Source organism: Ochotona princeps, chromosome 10 (genome assembly GCF_030435755.1).
Source record: "Ochotona princeps isolate mOchPri1 chromosome 10, mOchPri1.hap1, whole genome shotgun sequence".
Lineage (NCBI taxonomy): Eukaryota > Metazoa > Chordata > Mammalia > Lagomorpha > Ochotonidae > Ochotona > Ochotona princeps.
The window spans coordinates 74896950-74919073 of NC_080841.1; the positions used below are offsets into that span (position 1 = coordinate 74896950).

The following is a 22124-nucleotide window of genomic DNA, read 5'->3' on the forward strand; positions in this document are numbered from 1 at the left end:
ACTGCAGTATTCCCTCTTGGGGACAGCCATGGTGGCATACTTAAAGTCATTGCTGCTAATGCCAGCATACCATGTTCAAGTCCTGGCTTTGCTGCTTATGATCAAGTCCCTGGTGACGCACCAGGAAGGCAGATAATGGCTCAAACCTGGGTCCCCAGATGGGACTCCTGGCTCCTGGCTATGGCCTGGTCTCTTACTATTGTGGACATTTTGGGGGTGAACCAGGAACTGGAAACCTCTTTCTTTCTCTCTCATCTTTCCCTACTCTCACTCTAATTTTTGAACAAACAAATTCCTATATATTTTTTAATCTCTACTATTAAAATTTAAAGTCATTTACCCTGCTATTTAAACTCAGCTCTTCCTTGTTCACGTTAGCTTCCTTTATAATCTCCTTTGACAGGGAAGATGAAGTGGTAATTTACAAAACCTCACAACTCTCAGAAATGCCTTCTATTTATCGAGCTTCTGTTTCCAGTAGACTTCTCAAGCTGTACCGGCCATTGGTTTCATGGGAATTATTTACAGTAAATTTAGTAAGGTTTACAGTCTTCTCCCAATTATGTTAAGCATATGAGATCTCTAGCAATTTTCCAGTAAGATCTTGTCTGCTGCTGACACAGATATGCCGGTGTGCTTAGCCATTGTCTGCTGAACGGGTTCTCTTCGCTTTAGAATTCCACGCCAGGCACAGTCAGTTCCCGAGCAGTTCAGCACACCCAGGTGACACATGTAAGCTGCTCAAGTGGGTTTTAACATTTCTTAACCTGATCAAACACAGCCATTTTGGAAAAAGCACTGAATGTGCTGAAAACAAGCTGAGGAACTCAAGGCCACTCCATGTGAAGTAACATTATCCTCACACCAGTGTGGAGTCCTTTATTTCAGTAAAAGGGTTGATGAGTCCCTGGGAGGGATATAAATCATGTAACTGCTTTTGCTCACCAAGACCAAGGGTAACAGAAAAACAGCCTCATGGCTTATGCTCTTATCTGGTGCAGCCACAGCTGCACATGGCCTTCTGGGATGTTTGACCGTGCCTGGGATGACCACAGGATGGGCTGTTACAGGTCGGCTGCAGCTGCATGATGACTTTCATTACAGTGTGTGACCTCAGCACTCCTCAGGGCTCTGCTGGGGGCTGCGAGTGCCCACCCAGTCCCGCCCTGCACAATGGGACAGTAGAATAGTTTTCATAGACGAGTAGTGGAAAAAGACAGTCAAGAGTCACCATGAACCACGCCACCTCCTTTATTAACTGCTTCACCAAGGCCAAGCATCACTGAACACATGGGAGTTCCAGGCTCCTGGAAATCCATTGCTTTAAAAGTCCCAGCAGCACACCTGGTACTATGTGGCACACCCCGCAGCATTCCACAGGGTAGAAAGTCCCTGTGCCAACAGGGTCCTTTGGCATCCTGAGCCAGGAGGCATCATGTACCACGTGTTGTACAATTCGCTGGCTTGGTCCATCTGTGTTTCAAGTGTACCTCACCTTATCTGTGGCCAGAGCCAGCCTGCGGATGTTGGAGATGCAACCAGCTGCAGCCTCCTGAAGGTCCTGGTCGGGGGAACCTATCATGTCCAGCAGCAGCTGTGGAACACAGAGGAAAACAACCCAACCCGTCAATCATGGCAGTCACTGTGAAAACGTCCACTCAGTCATATGCACAAGTAAAGAGTACCAAATTAGATCCAGGTCTTAAAGTGGAATGAAGCAAGTGTGTGATGTTTCCCAGACTGTGCAGGAGACTGCCCCTGGTCTCCTTAGGTCCTCGCCAGGCTGGAGACCCCCCCACCCCCAATACCCATGCTCTCTCTCTTGCTTCTGATGTTTTGTCATTTTCTCATTCCACATTTTCACCGCAATCTCCCTGACAACAGTGTCTCCTGTAGTGGTCTTCTCATCCTGTCCTCCAGTCTACAGGCCTGTGTGCTGCTGCCTCCATAACCCATCCTCTCCATTATTCTCCTTCTGACACACATCCAGGAAATCCATAACGGTCCCCTTCGCCAGTCACTGAGCCCTGCGATGCTGAGGTCAAGCTCCGCTGGATTCTCATCAGGACCCATAAGCTACAGATGATTCTCTCCACTCAAGTTGCTGCTGACTCTTCTCAACACTTCAAATTGTCTTCGTTCTTCTCCAATCTATCCCCTCTTCCTGCAGCCTACACTCTCAGAAGACATCCTATGAGGGCTCCTTACTGAATCTGATAGAAGCCGTTAGATACCATCAACATCAATCCAAGCACAAGCCCACCAGCATTGAGCACACCTTCTTCTCCTTCCTTCCAGACACCAAGAGGGTCTCTCTCTTCCTTGCCAAGGACGCTCTGCCTGTAATCTCTGTTCAGGCTCCTGCTCCTGAGGGCATGCTACTCCCCAACACTCCCCCTCTCCATTTTAACCTCTCCCTTGCAATGGGTCTTCTCTATCACCATTTTAAATACACATCTTACCTATATATATTTTTAAAGACACAAAACAACTATTCCCTGTGGTCAACAGTTCCCATGTTGCCAGGAGCAACAGAGACTTTTTAAAAAGCCATTTGACAGAGAGAGAGACAGGGAGAAGGAGAAGCTGAGGGAGATGAGTCCAGGAGCAGGGCACTCTATGGAGTCTCCCATTACTTGTCCAGCAGCAGGATGTGGGAGTCAGGAGCCAAACATGGGCTCTCTGATGTGGCACACATGCCCACTGGGCAGGGACACCTTGGAGTTCTCTTACCGACCTGTGACAGCATGCCACTGTAGCTGGCTTGCAATCATCCTCTCCTATCCATTTATTCTCAGTTTCAGGCTTCCATTAGCGGCCAACTCCTCAAGACAATGCCCTCCTCCACTTCTACTTTGCTCCTTCTGCCTTGCCCATGCCTCTCACTCCCTGAATTCAAGCATCATTTACATGGAGCCGTCTTCAACGTCTGTGTCTGTACCCAAGAGCCTCCTCTGGGGTGTTGGTGCTGCTCAGACTTCTATGTAGCCAACTCATCCTCAACTGGTTTTTGTCTAAACAAGAGTTCTTCCCAGCATCACCCTGTGGCAGCAACAGACACATATTCAATTGCTCACTCAACACTCACTTACCCTGTTCCTTCTACTACTCATCATATCTTTTTTTAAAAAAGATTTATTTATTTTTATTGCAAAGTCAGACATACAGAGAGGAGGAGAGACAGAGAGGGAGATCTTCTGTCCAATGATTCACTCCCCAAGTGACTGCAACTGCTGGTGCTGTGCCGATCTGAAGCCAGGAGCCAGGAACTTTCTCTGGGCCTCCCACGTGGGTGCAGGGTCCCAAGGGTTTGGGCCGTCCTTGACTGCTTTCCCAGGTCACAAGCAGGGAGCTAGATGGGAAATAGAGCTGCCAGGATTAGAACTGGCGCCCATATGGGATCTGGCGTGTTCAAGGGGAGGACTTTAGCCGCTATGCCACCATGCCGGGCCTTACTCTCATATCTTGAAGCTCAGCTGCCCCCATGCCTCCCATGGGCATCCACTTGGCTGCTCCCACACCTCCCACGGGCCCACAACTTAGCTACCCCCATGCCTTCCACAGGCTTGCCACTGTCACCACTCCCTGCAAAGCCTACACCACCTGTCCACCATCCTTGACTGCATTCATCATTCACACCATTGCCTCAGTTGGAACCATTGCCTCAATTGTGACATTCACCCATGATGGGCAGAAGCCTAGAGAAACCAAACGGACTCTCTGTCCTAAGACTGCAGAGTGCGCAGAACTCTGTCTGTGGATTCCACATCTGCGATTCTGTCAACTGAAAAATGGAAAATGCCAGGGAAAACCCTGCATCCCTACTGAACATGGACAGACTTCACTTCTCGAGTTTAGGCCCTAAACCATGTGACTCCACAACTGTTTTCATAGCACTTACATTGTATTGGGTGTCCAAAAGAGCCCTGGGGTGATCTGAAGGACACAGGAGGGTATGTGCAGCTTTCATCACAGAGTGTTTTTCTGCGGTATCAGGCAGTCCTGGTGTGGGACGGAGGAGGCGAACTGCAGAGCTGCAGTGTGTCTGAGCAGTCCTGTGTCCCACAGTGGACTGGGCAGGGGAGGGAAGAGAGAGGGGGATTCTGCTCAGCTGGAAGGTCTAGGAGGGAAGCTCAGCCAGGCAGCAAGGGAGTTCCGGTGGGATGGAAGCACAGGAAAATGGTGGGAAACGGGGCACGGGGAGCTCAGAGCACTTGGAATTTACGATTTCATAAAGTTGTTTTGAGTACTGGCAGTTCCAGGGTGTGACCGTAGGAATGTAGGTCAATATACAACTGTTACGCAATTTTATACGTACACACACACACACACACAGTCTTTCTGCCCAGAAGATGAAATAATGGGAAAAATCACAGGCAAGAGGAACAGAATAGGCAGTGTTTTTTGGTTACCCAAACACATGGCTTCCATCTTCTATGTCAACTCACACTCCATGCTTCTCTTAGCTTGTAACTGTTAAAACTCATGAGCAACAGCTCAATATTTTAATCAACCCTTTCATCATTTTAATATCTCACCTTACTACAGAGAGCATTTTAAAAACAAGTGTAATTTCATGAACTTGGAACCATTTCTTCTTCTTTTAAAAAAAGACTTATGTATTTATTTGAAAGACAGAGAAACAGAAATCTTCTATCCACTAATTCACTTCTCAAATGGCTACAACAGTCCAAAAGGCTAGGCCAGTCCAAAACCAGGAGTTAATTTCAGGTCTCCCATATAGGTGTAGGGTCCCAACCACTTGAGCCATCTTTCACTGCTTTCCCAGGCCATTAGCAGGGAGCTGGATGGAAGTGGAGCAGCCAGGACTCAAGCTGGTATCTCTATGGGATGACAGCACTATAGGTAGTATGTTTACCTGCTAAGCCATAGTACTGATCCCAACACCATTTTTTTTAAATATACACAGATGCTGTGCCAGCAACGGTTCACCTCAATTTTTAACTTGGTGATTGTGCAGAACAGACAGGTCCTCAGTAATGCCCTGGGCATTTTGCATTGGAACCTGTCCCAGGCCAGCCCAGTGCGGTTTGATTCTCACTGGCGACACTGGGAAGTGGCAACGGGTACAGCTCTCGAGGGCAAACCTTAGAGACCTCATGGAGTGCTGTGCCACTTAGCCATGGCACTGAAGCATTTGAACTTTGGTTTCCAGCGGCGTGATCAGGATAAAACTGCAGTGTCAGGTGGGGGAGTACAGGTGTGCTCATGCTGCTCCTTCCAGGCCTCATCCTCGCACCAGAGCTTGGACCGATGTGCCAGCGGCCATCGTGGCACTCTGCATGCTCCATCCTGAGGGCTGGCTGCAAGCCTGCTCGTTTGGCTCCCCGAGAGGGATCCTTACTCGAGAGCCTGACACAAGTGACTCTTCACTCGGGAGAATCTCCTCACGCCCTCCCACCCTCTTTTTTCACATTCAATGCTGCTTTCTAACCGTGGAATGATCTCTTCCGTGGAAACAAAACACACCGGCCAATTTATTGGCAAATCATATATTTCCTAGAGGGTTTCATAAAGTTTCTAGTAACTTGCTTTTACAGCCATCCCCTGCCTTCACCACCACCACCTTTTATCCTAGGTAGGTGATTCCGAAGGAGATCACACCTGTTAAGCACCTGGCTTTAAAAAACACAGCATCTGACCTTCCAGTAAGAACAAATCTTCACACACACACACACACACACACACACACACACACACAGAATCAGAACTCTCCTGCCAACCTCAGTCACTTTAATAGATACCTTTTTTCACCCTAGTGGCTTACCTATTATACCTATTGTGGCTGTTATTACCATGGTAGATTCATGCCAGTTACCTGCAGACCTGCTCTGTCTGCGATTCCAGGGCCCCATGCCACATTGGAAGCTTGATTTCCATAAACAAATGAGGTCTGGAAGCAGCGAAGTCTCCACTTGCTTAGTAGTTATCACTTGGGTGAGTACAGGACAGCCCATTACACATAGCACTTCTCACAGGGCCACTTGCCAAACCTCTGTTCACCCCTCTGACAGCTTTAGTCCTTGTTATTTCTTAAATCTGAGAAGAGGTGAACACAGAGGCTTCACTGTCTGAGACCCTTACCTTTGGTCATTCAGCTCCTTTCTATCTAGATGTCAAGGTCAAACAGACATCAGTGCTGATGGTGTGGGTGTTGGGATGTCAGCCTCTTGAGCTTCCATTCTTGTCTCTTCTACTTGCTGGCAGGTCCCTGAGCTTCCTGAACCCGACCTCCACACCTGTTGGCCAGAACTAACCAGAGCTCCGGGGTCATGGAAAAGATGACCAAGATGGCACACACCTTCGCCAAGTGCCCGGGCACCTGTCCTCATAACCTCATCTTGGCTGTGAGTCCTGTAAGCATCCTCCCTCAGGAGTTTTGCCTGCTGACTCCCTGAGCCTTGTCCACATCTGAGCACTTGTGCATTAGGGGCGAGAGCGAATCATAGGCTGGAGAACCGGTGCTGGAGAAGGCAGAAATGGACAGCAAGAGGGGAGGAGGAGGAGAAGGAAAGGAGGTGTGAAGAAGAGCCTCGACCTTGCTCTGGAGAAGGCCATCAGAGGCCTGGGGCAGGGGGCTCATGTTAGGAGCAAGGCTGGACTGGGAGATGCACACTGAATGTAAGAACAAGAAATTTAACGCAGTGCTCTCAGTGCATGGCCATGACCTTGGGTCTTCATGGAGAATGAACTTGGGGTTAAACACCTTGCAGGTGCTCTGGAGCTGCCCAGCTCCTGCTCTGCCCACTGACTGCATCCCCACACAATGACTGGGCCAGTCCAGGGGCACGGTTGAGCTCTGTAGACCAAGCTACACATCTGAATCAAAAGCCCCGGTACCCAGTACAAGAGTCAGCACTCCTTCAGTGGGTTTCATTCCCACAGTGGTGATTTCGCCAGTCTCAGAGTCTGGCTCTGCCATCTCTTTCATGTCAGTTTGGAAGCTGTGACAAAAGAGATGCTTGGGTGCTGAAGCCTGGATCCTGTCAGCACCGGCTCTACAGTCCAGCCACCTGGGGAACCTGGACACACTGCGGACACTTGTGGAAACCCAGCCACTGATTGGCTGTTGCACTGGTGGTTCTGCAGTCCCCCACGGGGGTATTCACTCCCACAGCTTCAGCCGCTAAGTAGCACACACAGAACTGGCCACCTGTGCAACTTTCCCTGGAATCAGTCAGGCAGGGGTGTGGGCCAGCCCACTTCCTAGAAGAAAACGTGGAAGCCACAAGGAACCAGGGTGCCTGCTCTTCTTTGTTCCTTGTGTTGGCTGGAGGCCTTCATTCCTCTTGTCTTGTGGTGGTTAGTAAATTTCCATCCAGAAAACTAAGCCTACGGAGCCCAGTGGGCCACTCTCTTACATTCCTGACGTATGGGCAAGGGTGAGTGTTTCACAGGAAAGCTGAAAAGGGGCAACAAGCAGTTTAGAGTGGTCCATGTGGTGGGCCAGGAGCTGCTCCTTGCGGTTTACCTGGAGCAACTTGGTTAGCATCACCCACAGCGTCCCTTATGGGTTGCATCACCAGAGAGGATCCCATTAGCTACCAAGTTCCTGTGTGTCAGGCACTGGGATTTATTCTTCGTGGTGGATTCAGTCGCTGTACTCCCTGTCCGTGGCCAGAAGGCTTCTCAGCCAAGGAACAGAGCTGGCAGCACTCAGGGCAGGATCGGCTGGATGCTGGCAAAGCACTTGCAGCACCCTCTGTTGAGGCACCCTCTGTCGGTTTTGCTGCGGACTCAAAGTCCATTGTTTTTCCCGAATTTCCTGTTTCTGGCAGTGAAGGTTCCTCGCAACCATCACACATCCAGATGAGATGCGTCTATGGCTGCAGCAGGGTGTGTGCCCCACAGGCCTCCCCAGTTTCCACGGGAATCCCATGTGTGCTGGTCTGGAATCTGGCTGCAGGATGTGCTTGTCTTTCCCACAAGCTCCACAATCCACCTGGAGCCCTGAGGAATGCTGCATACAGCTTCCAGGAACAGCCACGTCGTTGGCCTGTGGAGTCAGCTCCCAGCTCCCATGGGGCTCAGCAGGAAAAGGAGGCACCTGCTTGCAGTTTCACAAATGTCCTGGAGGAAAACTGGCCCCCCTCACTTGAAAAGGTCATTGAACACAGCACTTCCAAATGTCATTCCCACGAAGCACTTGTGGCCAGGCGGGTGTGAAGAAGGTGGGGACAAGCAAGATGGGCGGTGCCCCAGTGGGGGGAACCCTGGTGCTGCAATATGCTGTGAGTCCAAGCCTGGGGTCTCAGTGTCCAGCCACAACCTGTGCTGCCGCAGCTCCTGGAGGGCAGCCAGAGCAAAGCAACATGGGCCTGCGAGTCCATTTTTAGACTTTGATATTCAACCGTTCGGGATTTTTACGTAATATTGCATGAAAAGTATGTGCCTGTCTGAGGGATAACAGATTTTCTTGTGGTTTGGGTGGACACGGACTGGAAACAGGGCTTTTCATTGGAGCCGAATGGCTGCTTCAAATACCTGCCCGCGGGCCAAGTGTGGAAAGTCGTCCAGAAAGATCTTGGGTTCCCGCAGCCGGTAAGAACCGTGGATCCCTTCACTGTCTACTTACTTAGGAGGCCTCGTGCCGTGGCGCTCTTCCGCAATGCATTTGGATGGGGGTTGCGTTGCAGAACACTTTTCCGAGTTTGGCAGAACTCCTGTGGCGATTCCAACAGAGATTCCGCCGTGGTTGCTTTCTGCATGTCCAGTCTTGGAACCTTGGTAATTTGACTCATATGACAGCTTGCTAGGACCCAGGGCCCCTAAGTACATTAAGTGTGTATGCTGGTCTGGGACAGAACCCTCCTGCCTGCGTGGTCCATGGTGCCCGTCTGCCTCCAGGGGGCAGGAGAGCATTGCCACCATCTGCCAGAGTTCCAGCAGCCCCACCTAAAGTTCGGTTGGGATGTGATTCCCACTGGGTGAAATTAAGGGGCTGCAAATCAAATCCACACCATGGTGCTGGGTGGTAGGACCCTTGTTGGGTGTCACAGGTGAAAGGAAGCCATAAAGGTGGGGCCCAATCCAGAGGGACTGTGGCTTTCCCACCGGAGGAGGGGAGACTGGAATGTTGGAGCCGATTCCTGGCACGTGCCTGGGCTCCATCACTTCTCAACCCTTCCGGCCTTCACAACCACATAAGCCTTTATCCTAGGTAGATCGGTCTTTCCGTATTCAACTAGAGCAGCTGCAGAGGGTCTCCACCATCCGATGCTTAAGTGACACGAGTCCTGTGTCATGAGACTCGAAGGTTCCTGCTGCTCACTGGATCTGTCCCTCCACTTCTGTGTAGACAGCCGCTCACATCTGAGTTGAGTTTTTCTCTTCTAGAGTTTCCTCCAGGTTGTTTTCTTCAGGAGCCTCCTGCTGACGAGCATTTGAGGCCAGATAAACCGACATGAGCTTAGCGCCTTGGGTACTGAGGGCAGACATGGATGCTACCACAAACAGAGCCCTCGCCACCAGCCCAAACTGCCAGACATCGAGTACTGGATGGTCAGCAGATTGTGCGGCTGTGCCCGAGATCTGGTGGCACAGGGAAGCAAGTGGCAAGACTCCCTGTAACCTGCGCAGAGGCATCGGCTGTCATTTGGAACAGGTTCAACTTGCTCCTTGAATTTTACTCCTAACAGATACAACAGGGAAACAAAAATTCTCTTTCCTGGTAAGTATGCTAAGGAGAAGGTGACATGAGGGCGGGTAAAAGGGCTAAGATTTGCATTTTGCCACTGGGTATATTTATTTTAAAGTGTAGAGAAAAAATTCCCTAGGGGAGAAAGTTTCTACAGCATAGTAGCTCCTTAAGTTCCCATACGGGGTTTGGAAAATCTGGGTTTGAATCCTGACTCCTCCTCTTAGCTGTAAGTGACCTGGAGTAGGTCCTTCTGAGCCCCAGAGCTTTCATGTGTAAATGAAGATTTTTTAGTACTGCTTTCTGACCAGCAGAGATGCGGAGATTAAATGAGATACTGCTGTAAACTGTATATACTAGGTGTTCATAGACGCTAGTTATTATGATTATTATGGTTGTTATTTTGCTGTGGAGAGGGAAGTTGCTGTTGCGTAGAAAGATGAACATTTACTGTCAGCTCCTTTTCTCTGCTAGAGTTCCAACTGACTGATTTAAGCTGATTCCAGCTGTAGTGAAACTGTTAGCAGAGGGCTATGGTGTCCTGATAATCAGGGGAAGCAGAAGTCAAGGCATTCCCACTTAAAACTTCTCTGAGCTGAGGGCCCGGTGCGATAGCATAGTGGTTAAGGTCCTTGCCTTGCACGTGCTGGGATCCCATATGAGTGCCGGTTCTAATTCTGGCAGCTCCACTTCCCATCTAGCTCCCTGCTTGTGGCCTGGGAAAGCAGTCGAGGACGGCCCAAAGCCTTGGGATCCTGCACCCACATGGGAGACCTGGAGGGGGCTCTTCTCCTGGCTTCAGATTGGCTCAGCTCTGGCCATTGCGGCCGCTTGGGAAGTGAACCATTGTGTGAAAGATCTTCCTCTCTGTCTCTTCTCCTCTCTGTATATCTGCCTTTCCAATAAAAATAAATAAATCTTAAAAAAAAAAAGAAAACAAAACTTCTCTGAGCTGAAACAGCAAGATCGGTCAGTTTTTACGCAAACGAGGGTGTTCTTTGAGTTTGTCTCTGGTTCATGAAGACTTCAGGCCCCATGGATAAGAAAGGCATGCAATCGAGACTTTAAAAAGATGAGACAAATATAATAGAACGGAAGTGTCTTTGGTATGGGAAGCAGGAGAAGTTGGAAGAACAGGTACGTGGTTTGAATTGTAGACACAGATGAGAAAGCTAACCTGTGTTATTTATGAAGGTCTAGTCTTTGGGCTGTTGGAGAATTGGGCTAAAGCAACTGAAGTGTCCCCGTGCAAAACAGTAACCCATACACAAACCTGCGAGAGTCACCAGAACGCGTGTGCTTTTTCAATTCAACTATTTTACTCTTCTGTCGATGTGGGAAAACTGAATCGAAGCGTAAGAATGTGGAAAAGTCTTCCCCAAGGAGAAACGTACAGGGCGTAGTGTTTTAAAGCAGCACTGACCTCTTCTCCCAGGGAACTCTCTGCCCAGCCTTCAGCTCCTCTCAAAGGAAGGCAACAGAGGAGACAAACAGGTGACGGTGGGCAGGCCGAGGGCAGTGGGCGCTGGGAGGTCCCCACTGGGGACCAACTGCATGTTACTTATTCTCCAGGATGCCTCCACAAAGGTGAGGTAGTCTTTGGAAGTCCGGAACAAGGCCTGGGCCGTGGCCACTGATACCTACTTGTTTGCCATCCCCTCTCCAGCAGGAAATACATACCATGCTCATCCTGATGCTAGCAATGAATGACAAGCGACAAAATAAGAGCTGAACACCTGGAAGTCAGGCTGCTGTTTCCAGGGGAAGCTGCACGTGGACACCACTGTGCAAGGAATGGCAAGGAATAGCTTTTGAGTCCAAGTTGGCTTTTGCTCCTTATTGCCTCCAAAAATCCCATGCGGAGAATGAAGGAGCCCCAAGGTTCATGGCATTGTTCCCCCAGCTGGAGGAGCGCAGCACAGGGGTTAGGATGCTGCCAAGGTTACCTGCAGCCAAGGCTTTCAGCTCCACTCCTGACTCCAGTCTCTTGACAGTGTACACCCTGGGAGGCAGTAGGTGACGGCTCCAGCAGTTATGTCATCACTACACACATGGGAGGGCCTGGATTGAGTTGCTGGCTCCAAGCTCCAGTCTGGTCCAGCTCCAGCCCTTGCAGACATTCGGGCAGTGAGTCAGCAGATGAAAGATCTCTGCTTCTCTCTCTCTCTCTCTCTCTCTCTCTCTCTCTCTCCTTTACAGATATATGAAAATGAGTAAGTAAAAAAATTTAAAAAGAAATACAGCACAATGTGTGATGATCAGTGGCTAAATCCTCTCCTTGCAATCACCAGGATCCCATATGGGCACCAGTTCGTATTCCGGCTGCTCCATTTCCCATTCAGTTCCCTGCTTGTGGCCTCGGAAGGCAGTAGCCCAAAGCCTTGGGACCCTGCACCTGCACGGGAAACCCACAGGAGGCTCCTGGATCCTGGCTTTAGATTGGTTCAGCTCCGGACACTGCAGCTACCTAGGGAGTGAAGATCTTTTTGTCTCTCCTTCTTTCTGTAAATCTGCCTTTCTAATAAAAATAAACAAATCCCTTAAAAAGAGAGAGAGAAAGAAATACAGCACAAGGAACAGAATTCTTTACATTTTCTGCTTGGTTTCTCTATGGCTTTCCTCTGCAAAGTTATCCAGGCAGGCACTCCAGCAGTATGTGGCCAAGACAAAACCAAGTACGGGATAGAATATGAACTGGGCTCACTGACATTACTTCTGAAGGTATCAAAAATGACACTGGGGTAATTATACCTGCTAGTTTCTTCTAGAAAAATGTGCAAGGAAGGCACTGTCATCATGAACAGTTCTCCTGATTAGGCAATTTGCTCGGGATTGGCTTTTCTTACCAGTTTTACGGCATTGCTCCATCATCGTCTTGCTCCCCAAGTCATTGTTATCCTTATTTATTTCCATCTCATTTCCATCTCTACTTCTCCATGCCTTCTGATGGCTATAGGGTTTTTCATTCCATTTGAAAATTCATCATGCTGTATTCCTTCACCCAGGATCACTAGAACGTTCCAGGGCCCCTTTGGTCTGGGATCCATGTGCTTGAGTTCTGGTAGATCTCATTCCATTTGATGTCCACCTCCTCATTTTTTCAGTTACCTCTTTTTGGATCTGACCTGTTACATCTTTGGCTCTGGTTTCCCAATTTCCTTACTTTCCTTTCCAAATTCCATTTGTTTCCTTTTGTCCTACTTTTGGTAGATTTTCTATATTTTCAAGCATTTGGAGTTCCCCCGGCATGCTTTCGCTTGTTTGCTTGTGGTTTTGCTATTTTTTAAATTCATTTTGTTATTTTTAAAAAATTCTTTGCTTTGATGCATACAATATCGTTTTTCCCAGCCTGAGTATATTTATAGTAATAAAATTTGTTATTTTCTCCACCACACCTTGTTTCTACTAAGTATTCATTTGTGTGCAGCTCCCACATTCAAGGGCGTGGCGCCTGCTCACCATGAGCCTTCCTAGAGAGTGATCTGGGTGTTCAGGAGCCTCTCACAGGTGTTTTCTAGAAGATTCACTAAAAGGCAGTCCTCACCTGCTCATGCACATGAACTCTTGTTTAGATTGTATCTTCCTAAAAGCAGGAACAGCCTTCTGACTTCTCCACAATGTAATTTCTTGTCTTACCTTTCAGTAGAGCATTGGGCACTCACAGGAACAGTAATTCCAGGCCAGCGGTCCTGCTCACCTCCCCCAACAGCTGCTAGGTGGGCATGGCCTGGCAGGGCCACGGGGGCGTCGGAGCAGGGGTTTGAGTTTTGATGCAGCTTTCCTATTGTAGCCTCCACCTTACTACGCAGTTCTGGAGGCACTTGGTGCTGCTCGTTCCTATGTATTCTGAAACTTCCATATTGTAAATTGGGTCTGTTCTAAGCTGTTCCTATTGTCAATGTATATTTTTCAAAACAAATTTATTCATTTTTGAAAAAGCAGAGCTAACGGAGAGAAGTGAGAGAGAAAAGACACACACACACACACACACACACAGAGAGAGAGAGAGAGACAGAGAGACAGAGAGAATCTTCCACATGTTGGCCTACTCCCCAGATGACCGTAACGGCCGAGCCTAGGCTAGTCTAATGCCAAGAGCCAGGAATTTCATCCAATTTCCTACACAGGTGGGAGGAGCCCAATCTCTTGGGCTGTCTTCCACCGTTTTCTCAGACGCATTAGCAGGGACCCAGATTGGAAGCAGAACACCGGTGCCCATATGGGATGCTGGTTTCCTGGGTGGCACAACACTGGGTCCTATAAATACATATTTTGGTTCCTCAGGTCTGCTAGGCAATTGCGACCATACCACTTGGGTTTCTATTTGCAAAAATCTTTTTGCTTTTGTCTCCTCTATAATTCTCCGTCCGCCTCTTGGTCTGTGTTATTATTTATTTTCTGCCCTTTGCATGTAATGTGAACATATTTGAGAGGAGAAAATTTGATTTAGAAGGCCGATGTGTTGGTCTACCTGGAACAAAGTAAAGCTTTATTTTGGAACATAAAATTTTAAATTTTCTTCAAAAAGTTCACAGAAATGTGTAATATGGGAAAAAAAGGTGTGAGTTTCAAGATACCGCACACTACGATAAACCTGTCTTTAATTCCATTTTCCTGGACTCTCGGAGGTACTTTTGGAATGCCTGCAGTTATGTTGGGTTTGTCTGTGCAGTGACATTGGGAGTAAACTTCCTGGGCAAGACTGCATGACACAGTGCTCAAGATGAGAGAAATAAGGAAAGCTTCACGCATCTCCTTCACATCTCAAGTCTCCTTCCTGAGCGGATCCGACCATCAGGCTGCTGACCTGACGTCTCCAACTGGAGATAAAAATGGCCGGTGAAGCTGAAGTCCCGATGCTTCCCATCCCAAACAGGATGTCCCCAGGTCTCCCTCCTCAGTTGGTGCTAACTCTACTCTTCGGTTGCTTGGGTGAAAGCCTTGGCGTGTCCTTTCTCTCCTAACCCTTATCTAAGCCATGTGCAGAATCACTGACTCTACTTCCAGAATCTGATCTTTCCCATGACCTCTTGTGCTATGCTTGGAGCCACTCCCCTCTCTTGCTGGCATTTAATAATTAGGCGTAGTGTTTCCTTTTAAAAAAGGATCTGGAGCTGACTTTAAAGATACAGCCTAGAGAAAAAGAACACATCCGACTAGAAGGAAGGGAAGAAAAAGGACAATCCATTTTTTTTGTATTCGGGGAGAAATAAAGGCTGGTTCAGAATTCGTGCTAGGCGTGAGTAAGGACTGCTGTATCTAAGAAACAACTCCGACGCTGCCGAGGCTGTTGCAATGTGTATTCCCTTCCATCATTCCTAAAATTTGATTTTATTCGTTAATTTTGTAACTATACCTGAGTACCAACCATCAATTCATCTCCCTTGCCAATGCACCTGGGAATGCAGTTGATGATGATCCAATTGGCTCAATTCCTGGAGCCCTTAATGCCTGTGTGGAAGACCAACATAGAACTCTGGAATCATCCTGGCTCAGCTTTGGGTATTGTGACCACTTGGGTAGTAAACCAGTGGATGGAAGATAATTATTTTTCTTTTCTGTATTGCTCTGCCTTTTAGATATACAGATAAATAATTTTTTTAGAAACAAAACAAATTAAATGACTTGTCTTGTTTCGTTTTTTGTTGTTGTTTTTACCGTTGTTGGTTGAGTTCCAAACCTAGACAAATGCTACATTAACCAGGCTAACAGGTACACAAGAGCGAGACAATTCATAGCTAAATTAGGTTATTAGGAAAGTTGGTGACATCAGGAATATCCAGGTGAACAAAATTGCCAAGCCCAGCCCAGGGCCAAGCTGGTTACTGCAGACTCAAGCTTAAGGTCCACCGGTTGTTCCAGGTACCAGGTTGGCTTGCCCAAGGGCTCTAGCAACAAGCGTGCCTTTGGATCCCATCAGAGGGCCCATCTAAAATCTCTGGAGAGCTGACCTGTGAAGGGCTTTCCTAGAAAAATATAGACTGAAGCCTTTGCTTCAAATGCACAGGCATCAATACAAGATAACAAATAACAGGAAAGATCAAGCAGCTACAATAACACTGAAAGTATAGGATCCTCAGGGATGTTGAAACTTTCCCCTTTTAAGATCAGAAACGAGCCAGCATGATGGCTCAGTGGCTAAATCCTCACCTTGTACATGTAGGTATCCCACATGGGTGCTGGTTTACGTCCTGGCTGTTCCACTTCCCAACCAGCTCCCTGCTTGTGGCCTGGGGAAGCAGTAGAGCATGGCCCAAAGCCTTGGGACCCTGCACCCATGTGGGAGACCAGGAAGAAGCTCCTGGCTTCAAATCAGCTCCGCCCTGACTGTTGAGGTCACGTGGGGAGCGAACCAGGGGATAGAAGATCTTTATCTGTTTCTCCTTCTCTCTGTAAATCTTCCTTTTCAATTAAAAAATGAATCTTTTTTTAAAAAATGAATTAAATATCAGGCACTAAGACAAAATAGCAACACTCAGCACTTCCGCTCAACAAAGAACAATTGGGCAAGAAAAGAGAGAGGACAAAAGTATCCAGGCTGACAAAGAATAAGTTAAACTGCCTCAGCTGCTGATGATATGATCTTTTATGTGGAAAATCATAAAAATTCCACCTCTCCAAACTGGAGAAATAATTCAGCGCAGTTGTGGGATATAAAAGCAACATACAAAAACCGATAGCATTTCTACACACTACCAGGGAACTACCTGAAAACAAAAGCAGTGGTGCAGTGGGTTAAGATGCCCCTGGCAGTGCTGGCATCCCATGTGGGTACTGGCCTCCCCACTTCAGACAGCCCTGCATCAGGGATGCACCTGGGAAAGTAGAAGAGGACCCAAATGCTTGGGTCCCTGCAGCAATGGGGGACACCTGGTTTCTCATCAAAAATCCCACAAGCTTGGAGAGAACGGAGAGACATAGTCCAGGTGGTAAAACAGAGAAATTATTAACCCAAAATACCATACCATATCCACCAAAGCTGTTTACACATAAAGGTGAAATAAAGACCTTCCAAAACAAACAGAAATCGATAGAATTTGCCACCACCTGCTCAGCCTTACAAATGATGCTTAAGAATGTGGAACACACAGAAATAGAGAATGACAATCACCACAGTGAAAGAATGGGGAGATAGCAAATCTCCTAGTTAAGGTACAAAGGAAATCCAAAGCGAACAATGAGGATATTGAAAAATGGTAGGATTAAGTTGCTACTTTTCAATAATAACCCTGAATGCAAACGGCCTAAACTCTCCAGTCAAAAGATACAGACTGACTGGATTAAAAACTAAGATCTGGCCCCAGCACAATAGCGTAGAGGCTAAAGTCCTCGCTTTGAATGCGCCCTGGGATCCCATATGGGCTCCGGTTCTAATCCCCGGAGCTCCACTTCCCATCCAGCTCCCTGTTTGTGGCCTGGGAAAGCAGTCGAGGACGGCCCAAAGCCTTGGGAGACCTGGAGGAAGTTCCTGGATCCTGGCTTCAGACTGACACAGCACTGGCCATTGTGTTCACTTGGGGAGTGAATCATCGGACGGAAGATCTTCCTCTCTGTATGTTTGATTTTGCAATAAAAATAAATAAATCTTAAAAAAAGTAAGATCCAGCTACTTATTGCCTATGAGAAACACACCTCACAAACAAAGATACACACAGACAAAGATACACACCAAAGGGGAAAAAAAATCAAGCAGGCACTCATTTTAATATCAGACAAAAAATTGTAAGAGAGATGAAGAAAATAATTAAGTAATGATTAAGGTGCTAATGGTCAATATAATGGACCCAATGACAAGGAATAAATTTAATCATTGAAATGCAGGATCTCTACAGTGAAAATTACAAAACATAAAAAAGAAATAGGTGAAGACACCAAAACATAGAAAAACCTTTAATGCTCACAGGTTGGTAGAATTAGTATTATCGAAACATCCATATGACCAAAAGCAGTTTACAGATTCAACGCAATCCCAATCAGAATACCTATGACATTCTTCTCAGATCTAGAAAAAATAAAGAGCTTAAAATGAATATGGAAACACCAGAGATCCCAAATAACTAAAGAAATCTTCAACAACAAAAATGAAGCTGGAGGGAACATAATACCACACTTCAAGATGTGCTACACGAACACAGACCTGAAGATCAATGGAAGAAAATAGAAATCCCAGAACTCAATCACACATCCATGACCAGCTAACTTTTAATAAGCAAGCCAGAATCAATTCAGGGAGAAAGGACAGGCTCTTCAACAAATGATGCTGGGCCAATTGGATCTACAGGTGCAGGAGTACCAAAGAAATGCCCACCTTGCATCTTACACAAAAATCAACTCTAAATGGAGCAAGCATCTCGCTCCACAACCTGATTATATCAAATTACTGTAGGAAACTCTGTGACCCTCTGCAAGACATAGGCACAGGCAAGAAGCACAGGTGATATTAAAAAAATCAACATTAAGCTAAGACGCTTCTGTACTGCAAGCAGAACTGTCAACAGAGTCATCCGTATCCTCAAGGTTATAACGGCACAGTTCACAACAGCTAAGACAGGGAGTCGAACATGTTTTCCATCAACAATCACTGGATAAAGAACACGTGGTATGCATAAACTATGGAATACTACTCAACCATAAAATTAATGAAATCTTATCTTTAACAGTTAAATGAATGCAACAGGAAACCATATATTTAGTGAAGTCAGCCAGTCCCCAAGAGACAAATGCCTTATGTTTTCCCTTGTCTGTGAGAATCAATACACAGGATTCAAGAAAGCTAATCTACAGGAGTGAGAGTTCTAATCAGGGGTTTGATTGCTGTATGTAGCCTTTGCTTATGCACCTGAGGAAGAGTAGGTTTTTAAAAATCTTTGCTTCTGTTGATGGGCATTTTGGTTGCTTCCATGTTTTTGCAATTACTGATTGTGCTGCTATGAACATAGGAGTGCATGTTGGTTTCTCGTAAAACAGGTGTTCTGGATATATTCCTAGGAGTGCTATTGCTGGATCATACGGTATGTCGATTTTGAGTTGTTTGAATGTTCTCCATACTGATTTCCATAGAGGCTGTACCAGCCTGCAGCCCCACCAGCAGTGGAGTAGGGTTCCCTTTTCCCCGCAACCTCGCCAACAAGTGTTGTTGGTGTTTTTCATGTGGGCCAGTCTTACTGGCGTTAGGTGGTACCTCATTGATGTTTTAATTTGGATTTCCCTTATTGCCAGGGAGCTTGAGAGGACTAGATAACAAAGCTATGGTTCATCTATTCCATGGAATACTACTCAGCTATTAAAAAAAACAAAATGCAGTTCTTTGTGGCCAACTGGGCCAAACTGGAAACCATAATGCTAAGGGAAATGAGCCAATCCCAAAAGGTTAGATACCACATGTTTGCCTTAATTTAAGATGATATGATGTTATGCATAACATGTTATGTTATGGATGTTATGTCATATGTTGTATACAAATTAAAATTGAAATGTGAATGGGGTGGTCACAGAATGTGGTTAAGAAATCGCATTTATTTTTAACATGTTGGCTGCTCAATATTATGTCAATTAATTCCATAACAATGTTAATTTTTGCTGATGGTATGTTAGTGCTTTTATTTGATCGGGATGATACTCTGCTGGCTCTGCCATCAGACCAGAGAGGGTCTCCTTAATAAGTAGTTGGACTTGACTGGACTATAAGATGTTGGACTCTATGCTCGACATATGCTTGCAAAGAGGGAATCTCAACTGAACTTGAACTATGGTTATGCAACAAGGTGGAGGCACCCACCATGGGGGGAGGGTGTGGGGAGGGGTGGGGAGAATCCCAGTTCCTACGAAATTACAACACAATGTAATTAATGAATAAATTTAATAAAAAATAACAAAATAATTTTAAAAAAGAATGAAAGCAATGTCCAAAAAATACAGAAGTAAAAACTATAATCCTTAGTGTAAGAAGTTTTTAAATGTAAAGGACTCCAGGGTCGTTGATGTCCATTTGTAAAACATTTTATTCCTTTTGATTCCTCCAGCAAAAAACAATTATTAAAATTGAAAATTAACACTGTGAAAAAAAATCTTTGTTTGTATTATTATCATTGTTTTCTGCTTGTTATGTGTTGAAATTTTTACCAGGGTTTATGAAACCTCTGATTGTGAAGTGAAATAAAAGTATGCTATTACAAAAACTAGAAAAAAAATACACAAGGAAGGAGGGATTTAGTGGGGAATGGTGCATGAGGGAGCTCAGGGAAGTATTGGGAAGTATTCCTGGGCTCCTAAACCTGTATTGTGACATATGTTCTACATGTCCACTCTATATTAACAAAAAAGGAAGAAAACTTGGTGCAATACACAATGCAATATTAAATTCACCCTCTAAAAATATAGAAATCTTGTTATCTGGGACAGCATGGAGCGTGTTCTGGGTAATGAAGTAAATCAGGCACACAATCACAAACATCACAAGGTCTCACTTGTTTGAGTAAGGAAATGAACTAATGACAGCAGAGAGCACACTGTTGGTCATCAGGGGCCGAGGGCCAGCCTGGGCCAAGGGGATGCTTGGACCACAGGGGCCAGGGCCAGTCAGACACACGTACTGGCCTACAGAGATTGTTGGGATAGCACTGCAATTACAGTTCATAATAAGGCGTATTTCAAAGCTGTTTTTGAAAAAGCAGATTTGGGGTCCAGTACGATAGGCTAGTATCTAAAGTCCTCACTTTGCACATGCTGGGATCTCATATGGGCGCCGGTTCTAGTCCCAGTGGCTCCCTTCCCATTCAGCTCCCTGCTTGTGGCCTGGGAGGGAAGGTGAGGATGGTCCAAGGCCTTGGGACCCTGCACCTGCGTGGCAGAACCAGAAGAAGCTCCTGGCTCCTGGTTTCAGATCAGCGCAGCTGTAGCCATTGTGGCCACTTGGGGAGTGAATCAGTGGAAGGAAGATCTTCCTCTCTGTCTCTCCTTCTCTCTATATCTACCTTTCCAATAAAAACAAATAAATTTTTTTTCTTTAACAAAAGTAGATTTTATGCAATGAGCAGTGGGTGAGGTGATGAATGCATTCATTGATTTCATCTTTTAAAGACTATTCATTTACTAGAAACTCTCTTTATATTTCATAAATGCATAATTATCAGGTATCTGGCCCAGCTGTGAAGGTGCCTGGCTTCGGGTCCCAGTTTCCTTCCAGATCCTATTTCTTGCTAACGCACACTTGGGGAGGCAGCAGCAATGGCCACGTGTTACAATCCCTGCCACTCATGCGGGAGATGTAGATTGGATGTCTGGCTTCAGTCTGGCCCAGTCCTGGCTCCTGGAGACATTTAGGGAGTGAGCAAGAGGATAGGAACTCTGTTGATCTCTTTCTACCAACCAGACAAATAAAATACAGAATTTTAAAAATGGATCAGCCAGCAAGAATTAAGGACTGCAAAGGACAAGAAAAGCCATCCAAGAGCCTGGAGGCATACAATCAGCAAGGGTGACATTTTAAGGATATAGTATCAAATGTTAATGTTGTAGCTTATCTTTATGATCTATTATATGTACTATTATGAAATACTTTGGAGAAGTCAGTTGGAGGCTTCCCAAAGCGTTTCTTTGGGGCAGTGTGATGGCTCAATTGGCTAATCCCCCCACCCCCCGTAAGCAATGGCAACCGATATGGGCACTGGTTTGTGTCTCAGCTACTCCACTCTCCATTCAGCTCCCTGCTTGTGGCCTGGGAAAGCAGAGGAGGATGGCCCAAAGCCTTGGGATTGTACACCCATGTGGGAGACCTAGAAGATCCTGGAACTGGCTTTGATTGGCTTAGGTCTGGCTGTTGCAGCCATTTGGGGAGTGAACCAGAGGATGGAAGATCTTTCTGTTTCTCGTCCTCTCTGTAAATCTGTCTTTCCAGTTGAAATGAATACATCTTTTTTTCTTTAAAGTTTTTTGGACCTGGGCTTTTGGAAATGCTAGAGATTACTGATAGAACAATCTCCGAAGTCTTGAAGCTCAAATCCAGTGGCAGTGGACCGAAGGGCTGGGAAGAGCATCTTCAGAGGCTGGGGAGAGTTGAGAGCTGGTGGGAAATGAGCAGGAGGTGAAGCTTGGACATGTGGAAGTCAGGACCCAGCCAGTGTTGGCAATGCCGGTGCCTGGAGAAGAGCCGAGCGATGGCAGAGGCCGGGCAGGGCCATGCATACTGGTGACAGGGACTGGACGCCAATGTAGGAAGGGGTGGAGGCTGAGGCCTCTGTCTGCCTAGAGCTTCAGGTTTTCAGAAAATACTGAAGGCAAGTGCTTGTCACAGCCCTGCTCCATGTCACAGCCCTGCTCAGTGCATGCACGCGTGGATTTACAATTGATACTTTATCACAGGACTACTTTAAAAAATTGCTTACTAGGAAATAATTACTTCAGTTATATTTAAGACATTCCTTTTTTTTAAGGAAAGATCTTAGTTTCGGTTCATCACTGGGCTCTT

General features: G+C 46.5%; 1 protein-coding gene across 2 annotated transcripts in view; it reads right to left on the reverse strand.

Moving 5' to 3' along the window:
• Positions 1–1412: 1412 nt before the first annotated feature.
• ODAD2 (outer dynein arm docking complex subunit 2) overlaps positions 1413–22124 on the reverse strand; it is a 153225-nt gene continuing 132513 nt past the window's right edge. For both annotated transcript variants that reach the window (XM_058668911.1, XM_058668909.1), the window contains one exon: positions 1413–1594. In XM_058668911.1, the coding sequence (XP_058524894.1) occupies positions 1481–1594 (114 nt within the window). In that variant the 3' untranslated portion in view covers positions 1413–1480. The remainder of the gene's footprint in view (positions 1595–22124) is intronic.